The sequence below is a fragment of the Vombatus ursinus genome, unplaced genomic scaffold (assembly GCF_900497805.2).
Source record: "Vombatus ursinus unplaced genomic scaffold, bare-nosed wombat genome assembly UNPS02009205.1, whole genome shotgun sequence".
NCBI lineage: Eukaryota > Metazoa > Chordata > Mammalia > Diprotodontia > Vombatidae > Vombatus > Vombatus ursinus.
Window position 1 is genome coordinate 51,221,179 of NW_020948983.1, and position 12,307 is coordinate 51,233,485.

The 12,307-nt window shown below is 34.5% G+C and overlaps 1 protein-coding gene across 1 annotated transcript in view; it reads right to left on the minus strand.

The window, feature by feature from the left end:
* The window catches only part of VPS13C (vacuolar protein sorting 13 homolog C), a 182,176-nt gene that overhangs the window by 14,896 nt on the left and 154,973 nt on the right, over positions 1 to 12,307 (minus strand). Inside the window, exons 72-77 of the mRNA XM_027851985.1 lie at positions 11,721 to 11,860; positions 7,100 to 7,181; positions 6,372 to 6,485; positions 5,389 to 5,464; positions 3,196 to 3,359; positions 473 to 518 (exon numbers count right to left, since the gene is read on the minus strand). Of these exons, the coding sequence (XP_027707786.1) occupies positions 473 to 518; positions 3,196 to 3,359; positions 5,389 to 5,464; positions 6,372 to 6,485; positions 7,100 to 7,181; positions 11,721 to 11,860 (622 nt within the window). The remainder of the gene's footprint in view (positions 1 to 472; positions 519 to 3,195; positions 3,360 to 5,388; positions 5,465 to 6,371; positions 6,486 to 7,099; positions 7,182 to 11,720; positions 11,861 to 12,307) is intronic.

The window sequence follows — 12,307 nt, forward strand, 5'->3', positions numbered from 1 at the left end:
AAAATAATGAATTGGTTAATAAAGCAAACTTTTAGAAATGACCTTTCTGAGATATAAATTTAGTTTTATTATTCAACCTAAGAGTCCAGCTCAGAGTGCAAAGTTGAAGAAGACATTAGGAAATTTGTCTTCTTTATGCTTCAAAAGTAGAAGAATTAGCAACCATTTCAACCCTCCTACCCCCCAGAAATAGGAATAGATTGAGCCAGAGGAGGAGAATTATCAAAATCCTATGGATTATCATCCTTACTTCAGTAACTGAAGTAGTAACAATATACATAATTAGAATCAACTCTGTGTGTGCTCACAGAATTTTGAGCTCATGGCATGAGAATAATATTCAAAGTATTCTCAGTTTGGGACTAGTATTCAGTCAATTCAATCAAGATCAAGTGTAAGTGAAATTTGTTTTGCTCATAGCATACAAAGGTGTTTCTAAACATGGTTCATTAAAGAAATATTTTCATCCTACCTTCCATAGGCTTGGTAATGATTCCAGTCACACCACCTACAACTCCCTGAAAGAGAAATCAGTAACATATTCAATTAAAGTTGTCTTAACTTTAAATGACCACCAGAGGTCTCTGCTGCCATATTAAATTCATTTTTAAGTATATATTTTATTAACAGATATTATTTGGATATAACTGCTAACATTTAAAGACAGTTACCTGGTGTTACAGAGTATATTCCCCATAAAAATAAGATCTTTGACATTTAATGTCTAATATCGAACTTTGCAAAAGGTCTCATAATAAAGTAAAACAGTTAAGTAAAACTAATAACACAGCAATCTTGTCTGAAAGTACATGCACCATTTCACATCTACTGCACCCCCCATCCCTCTATTTTAAAAAAAAAAATTAACAAATCTATTTTTACTCCATACTACTTTCCATTGAAAAAAAGGGAAAAAATAAATTTCTTATATCAAGCAAAACAAATACCCCAGTGATTGTAACTATATTATATATTATATATATAGCATATATGATATGTGCACGTTTGTCATTTTGAACCTTAAATCCATCACTTCTCCATAATAATTATGTGTCATCATGCTTTGGAACTGGTCCTCTGGAAACATGAATGGCCACTGTATTGATTATAATTCTTATAGCTTTCCAAGTTGTTTTTATAATATTGTCATTGTCTAAACTATTCTCCTGGCTTTGCTCATTTCATTCTTCATTAGTTTATTAAAGTCTTCAAAACAATTCTTTTTTTGTAATACGATACAATAGTATAAACCGTACCGGTTCTACTTATGTCACTCTGCATCAGTTCATATAAGTCTTTCCATGTCTTTTTGATATCATCTATTTTCCTCATTTTTCACAGCATAAAAGTACTCCATCACATTCATATACCACAGCTTATTTAGCCATGCCTCAACTGATAAACATCCCCTTAGTTTTCAGGGTTTTTTCCCACCACAAAAAGAGTTTCTATAAATAATTTTGTGCAAAAGAATTTTTTTTTCTTGGTCTCTTTTGGGGATAGGCCTGGGTCAAATGGCATGTACTCCTTAGTAACTTTTGTATATAATTCCAAATTACTTTCCAAAATAGTTGCAATCATTCGCAAGTCTACCAATAATACATCAATGCACCTATTTTCTCACAGACCCTCCAATGTTTATTATTTTTCTTTTTTCGTCCTCTTTACCACTCTGAGGAGTATGAGATAGGATCTCAGAATTGCTTTAATTTGCATTTCTCCAATTAGTGATTTGGAGTTTTTTCTCATGTAGCTACAGATAGTCTGAGTTTCTTTCCTTGAGAACTGTCTGTTCATATCCTTAGACTATTTATCAATTAGAGAATGGTTTTGTCTTAACGAATTTGAACAGTTCCCTTATATCTTTTGGAAATGAGCCCTTTATCAGAAACATTTGCTGCAAAGATTTTCCCCAGCTGTTTCTCTTTTCACCTTAGCTTTATTATATTTGCTTATGTAAAAACTTTTTAATTTTATGTAATTAAATTATCAATTTTATCTTCTGTGATCCTCTCTAATCCTTATTTGATAATGGACTTTTCTCTTATTCATAGAACTGATAGGTAATTTTTGCCTGTTTCTCTAATTTGTTCATGATGTGACCTTTTCTATCTCGGATATACACCTATTTAGAGCTCATCTTTCTATGAGTTTTATGTTTTATAAAAGACATCAGACTACTATCCACTTGATCACTATTTTCTTTTCTGTTTAGTATATGGTAGTATCATGAATAGTGACAACTGCCAGACATCAAATCACCACCACCATCATCACCAAAATCATATCTGCCACAGCACTGTCATCCAAATATAACGATTTAGTGAAAAGAGCTGAAATCACTCATTAATTTCTGAAGCAGTCCTATCTATTTGTGGACAGATGTAAAAGTTAAATTTTTTCCCTCATCTTGAGCTGCAATAAGCCTCCCAAAAATTTGCTCCTGATAATTTCCTAACAGTAGTCCTAATTCTGTACTTTGAAACCAACCCTAATAAACCTAATCCCTCACTTCTGTGCTAGTCCTTCAGTCACCACAGCTGACATTTGGATAACCCCAAAGTTTACAAAGTGTTGTAAGTGCTTTCTTCTCATAAAAAAACCTATGAATATTATAACATTCCCATTTTACAGAGGAAGAAAGTGAGGATTAGAGGGGGCACATGATTGGCCCAAGGTCAAACCAGCAAACATCAAAGCTGTTATATAAACCCAGGCTTTATGTGATCCTATAGCTAGCCCTTTCCCATTAACACAATTTCATGCATCAACTAAAAGTAAACTTGGTTTTCATGAAGTCCTTCCACTCTATAAAAACTGTTAAAGTAAAATTGTTATAAACCACACACTTAATTTGAACCTAAGTGAATCAATGAAACATTAACTAAAAATAAAGCAAAAAAGTATACTGGTTATGGCTATGCACTCAGCCTTGTCTCTAAAATTTAATTCTTTTAGCAAAGCCTGGTTAAAGGATATAAACACCCAGTCCTCGCCTCAAGAAGAAAGTAACTAACAAAGGCAGTGTATACAATACAAGTAGTGTGGCAAGTTCAGCCTCATCATTTCCCAACACAAACTCTGGTTTAATTTATTAACACTTATACACAAAATGTAGATTTCTCCTGTTGCTCTCACATTATTAAATAACTACCGCGAAGCAAGTTTAATATTGATCCAAAATGAACATAATACCCTGAGGAAGCCCTTTCCTCCTTTGGCCAAGCTGTCTCCAAAATCTTTAGGCTGACGGCCCATCTCTTCTCGTCGTTTCTGCTGATATTCCTTGTCCATTGTAATTGCAGCCAAACCTTTCCCAACAGAACCTGTTATTCGAGACACAACTCCTGCTGCTCCTCCTAGCATAAACAAAATGAAAAGTTGTTTGTTTGTTTTTTTAAATCACACACACAAAAGAAGTCATAGTTCCTTACATGGCAATATATGATACTTAATAAGAAAATGTAATTATTTCAAGACTCTGTCTCATATTTAGCAATATGCAAAATTAATTAATCCATTTGGAATTCATTAGGAAGAAAAATAATCTAGAATATTTTTTGCAGATAATCCTCACTATTTTTAAATTCTCAGTTTTTCTGGCATATAACTGTGCAACATAGTTTCTGATAATTTTTTAAATTTCTTCTCTGTTGTGATTTCATTTTGTTCATCTTTGTTCTGGTAATTTTGTTTTTTGTCCTGTTCTTTTTTAATCATTTCAGCTAAAAATTTATCCATTTTGTTAATCTTCAAAAAAACAGCTTTTAGTTTTGATTATTCTATACTTGTTTTATCTTCCATTTTATCTATTTTCTCCTCTAATTTTTTATTTATTCATTTTTAGGCAATTGGGGTTAAGTGAGTTGCCCAGGGTCACACAAGTAGTAACTGTCAAGTGTTTGGTCTGAGGCCGATTTTGAACTCAGGTCCTCCTAACTTTAGGGCCAGTGCTCTATCCACTGCGCTACCTAGCCACCCTCTCCTCTAATTTTCAAAATTTCTATTAGCTTTATTTCAGATTTATTTACTTTCTGATTTTTTAAAATTCCATATTCAATTTTTTGTAATATGTCCTGGCAGATATTTTCCCTCTGAAAATTATTTTAGCTACATCCTAGAAATTTTCATAGGTTATCTATCTTTATCATTCTTGAATAAAGTTATTAGCTGCTGTTTTGTTCTTTAACCCATTCATTATTCAGGATGTCATCGTTGTCCCCAATTATGCCTGTGTCTTTTGCTTGTGTACCCTATTAGTTACTAATTTTTATTGTCGTGATTTGTACATGGTTAGATGTACAAAGAACATGTTTAGTATTTCTGCTTTTTAACTTTCACTTATAATTTCTCTGGCCTTGCAATATTCTTTTTTTTTTAAATTAAAGTACTATGTGACACTGACAACAAGCATTTTTTTTAATGATTCCATTCACAAGATGCCATAGTTCTTTCAGCTCGAAATTCTCTAACAGTTTGGCACAGTTCTAGATTTTCTTTGTCATCCCCATGAATTCCTGGTTTTATTTTTTTACATTTATTTACTGTGTACAACAGATTGTTAGATATAGTTTTCTTATCCATTCTGCCATTCTCTTTGGTTTTATCAAACTTTTTATTTAATTCACACTTTAAAAGTATGATTAAGCTCTTATCCTGCTATGTATGACGCTCATTTATCCCAAAAGGCTCTCCTCACCCTGACTCAAAAATCAAACAGTCCCTGCCCTCAAGGAGCTCTAGTTCTATGTTCTTCCTCTCCTCTCCTCTCCTCACTTTTCCTTCAAGTGGCTGGGCAAAACCAGTGTCTGTCATTTCTTGCAGGGCTGAGCATGCCTGGGCAAGGTCACTGCCATGAGATAGGACCTTGGAGTTGGTTGGAGGTAGGAATGCTGGAAGAAAGCTCTAAGTACTTATTAACAGATTTTTAACCTTGCATAAGGCGTTATATCTGATTATCTTGCTGATTCAGGTGAAATTACTTTATTCCTGGTTGATAATAATCATAATCATGATAATAGTAAATTTACTACTAAAAGCTTGCATTTATATAGTGCTTTAAGGTTTAAAAATCACTTTGCACATGTTAATTTAGTTAATTAATACAATTCACTTATTTTGAGGTTTTGATTTAGAAAAATTTATATTTAGCAACTATTTGACTATCTTGCTGATCATATTAAATCTCTCTAAGATGGATCAACTCAGGACAGCTGAGTGACAGGAAGAACCACTGCTATCTTAAAATTATCTTTCAGGTAAAGGCAAGAGAATAAGTATTTTTTACCAAGAGATGCTAGTAGAAAAGAGACCTCAGTTTGATTAAATATGAAAATTTTATCATAAAATATCACTGTGACTATAATGAGTAAACCAAATGACACATACCTACAGTATGTCCAAAGAGACTTCTTACTCCAATTACTAACCCCTCAGCAAATTCTTCAGGGCCCTGAACAGCTCCCTGATTAAAAAATTAAATTTTAATGTCTCACACTTTGATTAAACAGCCTCTATTCATACTTTTAGGACTAATAAAAACATACATATTTTTCCAGAGATAACCTTCAAAAAAATGAAAATTCCATCTAATTCTATGTTTTAACATTCTTCTCACCTATATTTCCACTCATAGAAGTAAATCTACTGAGTATGTGTTATGGTTGTGCCATCCTTATCTCTAAAAGAATTTTGTCAAATTCTGTGAAAGACCTAAACATGTCCAACAACAGAGTCAAAGGCTTTAACATCATATACTTTAAGCACACCCCAAGGAAGAAAGCACAGGAGACACAATTCTTGCCTGAAACAGTCATTTGAAGTTAGACTTTTCAATAGAGAGGCTTGGGAAAGGTGAAGCAACACAGTGCTGACATCAAGACTCAAGAGTGTAAACTCAAATCTGACATGTCAGAAACTCATTTTTTCCAATTTATCTTCTCTAACTCTTATGCTTTCTTACAATCTTTAGAAAGGGGTTCTTAGCCTGCAGTCCATGAATATGAACTTGGTGTTTTAATAGTTTGACAACTGTATTTCAATATAACTCGATTCCTTTCTAATCCTATGTATTTTTTTTTTATACATTTAAAAACCTTAATCCTGGAGCAGATACATAGATTTCACCATACTTACAAAGAGGAGCATATCACAAAAAGGGTTAAGAATACCTACCCTAAAGGTAAGTACTACTAGCTCCTTTAAAGAGCCCAGGTAATGCTGAAAGCAAATTTAAACCTGTCAAAATAAATTAACCCTTTGAGTGCTTCATTAATTCAGTCAAACTTAAAGTCCTATTTCTGTTTGAGAAAAAGGTGAAGTAGAAACTCAATTTTACTATGCCTGGGGTCAAAACAAATAGAATGAAATACCTGAAAAGGTTCATAGAAGAGTGCTTCAACGCCTTCAGAGAGACCTCTAATTAATCCAAATGGATTTCCAAGTACATCTAAGCCCAATACAAGGACATACAACTGTTTCAAAAACTAAAGAATAAAAAAAGAGCCAATATGGACCATGCAGTTATTTGTTCACATTACATACTTCTAAAAACAACAGTACTAGTTAAGCTAAATATTTCAATTGAATGGAAAAGTAAGATGGGCAATATTTGCAAATCAGAGCAAAAAGGAAGTAGAATGGCAGTGCCACAAGCAAATGAAATCTACAGTATGTTACATACAGTGCATAACAAATGTTGCATAGAGTATAGAAATAGTGCCCAAGAAACTCTAGGTAGTTAATATACATTCCTGAGCACAAACCTCATGCTAGAATACTCTAGGTATGCCTCAGTCTTTTTTTGGTATGGAGTTATAGGATTCCCCTCGTATAACTTATGGGGCTAGATTCTTTTCAGGTTCAAGCTATTCCCAGGAGGCTTTACTCTTCGACTCCCTAGAGCCTTCGGAGCCTGAGAGGTACCCAACTTCTAACTACAATAAAAGAAATATCCTGAAGTAACATTTTATTGAAAAAAAAATTACATATGAGAAATTTATTATTCAAGCAAAGGACCAAGTAAATAATTAGGTAGTCGCCTAGCCTATTGGGCAAATGAAAATGGGTACATTTGCTGTTCTCTTGAGTCAGAAATTACCTGTTCACTGTAGTGCCTGACAACACTCCTCATGAGCTGATCTCTCTTGTAGAACTGATACTGAACCTCGTAGTATGCAAGTCTGAAAAAAGAAGTACACAGAGGAACTGTCATTCTTAGTAACTGATAGTTAATTTAAATACAGCTAGAGTCTTGATTACTTAAACTTTTTAACAATTAGCTTTGCAAAATGGTCATACAAATTTGACAATTTCCCACTGTAAACATTTATGGATTTCTCCAAATTACCTTTTCAGTATTTCATTCTTATAAAAAATTTAGGAGAAATAAAATCTGATCTACAGCCTGAGAAGCACTATACTTGAGGATATTTATCTTCACTAATAAACAGATATTGAACTAAATTCTATAGGAAAATCTCATCTTGACTATACTAATCTAGCATTTAGGATAATTTAAGGAGAAACTAGGTTAAAATTTACCTCTGTTTAAGGAACCCTTTCTTCATAGAAAGCAGAAGATCTTAAGAAAATATTTACAAGCACTCAATTATGTAAGTGCTAATTTACATGAAAACAACTGATCTGCTAATTACAAATCATTCTTATCTTCTATAAAGGACTTTGAGGAAACTCTTTGACCCTAGTTTAAGTTGCTGTATTTGCTAGAAAGTGATATAACCATATCTTTTAAGGAAATATAGAATTAAAATTATGTCCAATCGGTAGGAATAACAATGAAGTGTGGGACAGGAGATCTGGGGTCTACCACTTATTCACTGGGTGAGCAAGGGGAGTTTACAGATAAGGAAGTAAGGAAATTAAGGCGTTAGACCACCACAATAGTCACTTAACTGGTTCCTAACTGGTTGTTTCTACCTATCATCTCCTATTTCTCTAATCCTTCCTTTACACTGCTGCCAAAATAGTCATCCTAATAAATGATCATGTCATTTCCTCATTCAAAAACTTTCAATATCTCCTACTGAAATACAAATGCCACTGCCTGGCATTCAAATTCTCTCCCTCATTTGGCTCCAAAGTGACCTTTTCCGGTCTTTACACTATTCACTTTCATGCATTTTATGCCCTCGCTCTCACAAGGCTTCTTAAACTGTGGGTCAAGACCTCATATCACAGTTTAAGAAGCACCAAACTGCAGCATTCACTGTTGCAAGATTACCACCTGTTCTCTTGTCTTCATGCATTTTTCTGCTTCATCCTCCATGTCGGAAAAACTTCTCTCATACGTCTGCCTTCTGGAAATCGTCCTTACCTTCTAAGTCCGGAGCAAAGAAAATATCTGCATCCTCCCACATCCAAGTGAGAAGTTATCAATTCTTCTAGGAATTCTCATAACAATAACAGTATTTATTTTTCAAAGGTTTCCTAAGCACTTCAACAACAACCCCCAGCCACCTTACCAGCCACCACAGCTCTGAAGCAGAAAACAACCATGAAAGCCTTAACCCTTTCATGACTGGAACGTCTGCCCTGGGGAATGACTGCCTGCTTATTAGTGGTTCTCTCAATCACCCACTATAACTAGGATCAGCTTAATCCAGGCTTCATTTCATTCCCAGGTTCCTGACAACTAGGCCCTTCATCCCCTACCCCCCTACCCTAGTCCACTTTCAGTTCTGGAACTACTCACTGGAAGTGAATAGTGTATAATCAAGTCAATTCTGTAACTGTTTTCAGAAAGGGTGCATCATTCTACACCACTAAACTTTACAAACCAAAATATCCCCTCCTCCACACCCCTAGCCTATATGCCTTGTATTCTCATCTCCCCATATTAGAATGTAAGTTCCCTGAGGGCAGGGATTGCCTACATGTCACACAAATGAGTTTTTGAAGATTTTTATATACTTTAACATGTGACATGATATAATATGCCACACAACATGATAATGATGTGACATGATCTATTGATGGTATGTGATATGGCGTGCAACATGCTATTCAACAGAATTATGATCACATGCAGTGACATGTGATTACACTGTAAAATGTAATGCCATATGACATGACATAGTCTACCTGAGCAAACAAAATATAGGTGAATAATAGGATCAAAGTAGAAGGCATTAGAAAAAGCATTGGGCAGAGAATCAGAGTAATGTGATACAATATAAATAGCATAGTAATATAAAATGACATGATATGGCATGTGATTGAGCATGTGACATGACTGTGATGACATGAGATGACAGCATGTGGTACATGCTGCGTGGCATTATATGTGGTGGCATATGACATGTGATGACATGTGGCAGACAGAAACAGGAAATTACTTGACATAAGGTATCCCACAGCATGACATGTGACAACACACGATGTAACAGTGCATGGCATGTGATGGCACTATGGCCTGGCACTAACATGCAGCTACATGTGGCATTACATGCAAAGACATGTGACATACAGCATGAAGTGTGATGGCATGTGCCATGACGTGATAATGTGATGCAATATAAATACAACATGATGTGACATGACATGATATGATGTTGGATACTGGAATATAAAAAAGAATCTGGTATTTAATTATTATAGGGACCATCCTGGTATGGAAATATCACCACCATCATAAGTTGTAACCAGTCTATGAGTTAGTCTGTCAATAATAGGGAGATGCATGAGGCACCAAAATTAAGCAAAATTACCAAGATCACACAGCTTATTAAATAACAGAGCCTAAATTAGGATCAGATCCTCAGACTCTAAATCTATGACGAAGACACTGTCCTTGGCCTCAAGGAACTTACATTCTAGTAGGCAGATGATGCTAACACAAACACTATAGTAAACAATATTAACAAAATGCTCTAGTGGTGTAAAACTAAATGCTTTGTGGGGTCTGAAAGCATCTTACCTCTAACATGAGATATCAACAAAAACTTTCTTGAACAGAAGATACTGGAGTTGGGTTTTGAAGGACAGGTAAAGAATTTAGCAGGTAAAGTTGGGCAGGAAAGAAATAATAAACGTGATGTTTAAGGAAGACTGTACAAATAGCTTAATGCAAGATTGTTTGGGATAAAAATCACAGGCCAAAAGAATAACAAGAAGCTGCAGACTTCCAGTCATGAGCCTCCAGGCCTAATGAGGGGCAGAAGAAATTTAAAGACAAAGGCAGAGAAAGATGGACAAATCTGAGGAACATGATGGTGGAAGACTCACCAGGATTTGGTGACTGGCTGAAATAAGAGATAAATGTATGTGTACGTTTGGTATGTATGTATGTGTAGTATGTTTGTACGTTTATGCGTATCCCCAACGATTAGTAGTGTTTGAGTATTTGGCATATAGTAAGTCCTTAATAAATGCTTTTCCACTCATTCATTCATTAATCCCATGAGGCAATATTATTATCCCCATTTTGCAGATTTAGAAACTGAGGCTCAAAAAAGATTATGTAACTTGTTCTTGGTAGGATTAAGTCTCTTGACTTTATTCCTCTTTCCACTATACTATGCTACTTCTTTTTCACACTACTGTCTTTTCCTAGGAAATTACATTACAGCTACTTATGTTAATGGCTTGATTTCTACACTAGACCATAAGGTTCTTAGCGGGCAGGGATTGTTTCATTTTCTTTCACTTTCAAATCCATAGCACCTAGTACAGTTTTTGTTGAAGTGAAGTGTATTTAAGATAAAGGTTATGTACTGTATACATTATAGTTCCTTTTACTAAATAGACCTTGGCGAATTTCTACAACCTGTGACATATAAAGTTCGAGAGATATAGTTTCTGGGTAATTAACCATTTTATTAATCATGCTAACGATAATTAAAAAAAGGGTTCAGTGACACTCTCAAATGCCAAAGACTTGTCGTGGAACCCCCTTGACCATATGTGCCCTTGGAAGAGTAGGTTTTCCTGAGGGTGGTAATCAACTCTGACTGGTTAACAAGTAGTGAGAGACTGAATATTATAATTAGGTGGGCTTATTCTAATGAGGATCTTATGACTCTGATCACTCAGTCCTGGTCAGAGAGATTTATCTATACTAATATTACCCCTTCTAGGGTAATCTAGACAAAAGGGAGAATTCGCTTTTTCCCCAGACTCGTCTGGGTAAAACACAATGGGCTGAATCCATCAATTCACCTAAACTTCTTTACCTTTTGAACAGATCTGAGCTTTCCTTATCTCTCATTATCAGCCCTGCACTTCAAAGTAACCTGACTAAATCTACAGGGGCTGATTTCTGAATGAAGAAGTAAACGAAGGGAAAAACATTAGTCCTAATTCAATAACTGGTTATTAATATGAAAGAAATAATCATTTCTCTTAAAACTGATTTTCAACACTTTAAACATAGTCTATGGCTTATAATTTGTTAGTGAGAATGATGTCAGTTAACTTCTAGAATAAGATATTATACTACCTGGGTAGCAAAACAATTAATCAATTTAAGGTCACTATTCTCAACCACCACATACCTTTTCTGTTCAAGTAAAATCAGCTTAAATATGGGTATGATGACAATGGGAATGAAATGCTTATGTATAAGTAACAACAGCTAACATTTTTCCAAGTTATCAATATGCGCTCTGAATGGTACAGATAAATGAAAATTAATCATTAAAAAGATAAACTAGTAAAATGTAGCCTTCTGAGTTCTCAGTTTATTTGAGAACAATGCTTACTTGAATATGAGGTCATCCACATCAGTCAGTGTAGCACCTATGCTTTTCAACAGCAGGTTGACAGAATGAAGTGCAATCATTTCCTCTTTTTCTTTGTCTGATTCTTCACCACCAGAACCCAAGGAAAGGCTTAAATGTAACTAAAAGAAAATAATTTTTAATAATGGTATCCAAAAAAACCTATTAGATTCCTCATATGAAACAACTTACACATATAACCACCTTGTATTTCTTTCCAAGAAAATTTTGCTCCATAGTACACCAACAAGAATTATTAATCTACAAACTGCTTAGTAATTCACTTAAAATATAAAACTTCAAACTGATTTATCTAAAAACTGTTGAGAGTTGTAACATTTTACTAATACATCCATGTTTTCATTATAAGGTGGCTAAGAATATAAGCCAAACAAATATTAAATTAGCTCAAATAAAATGGTGAATCAGCTACAAGTCATCCATGTTTACTGGCTAATGCTTCATTTTTACCCAATTAACTAGACACCCATTTGCTGTAATGTACACTGTTGAATGCACTGGCAATACTCTTTTTAGAAAAATTGGGCATGTTCTCAACTCTAATATTT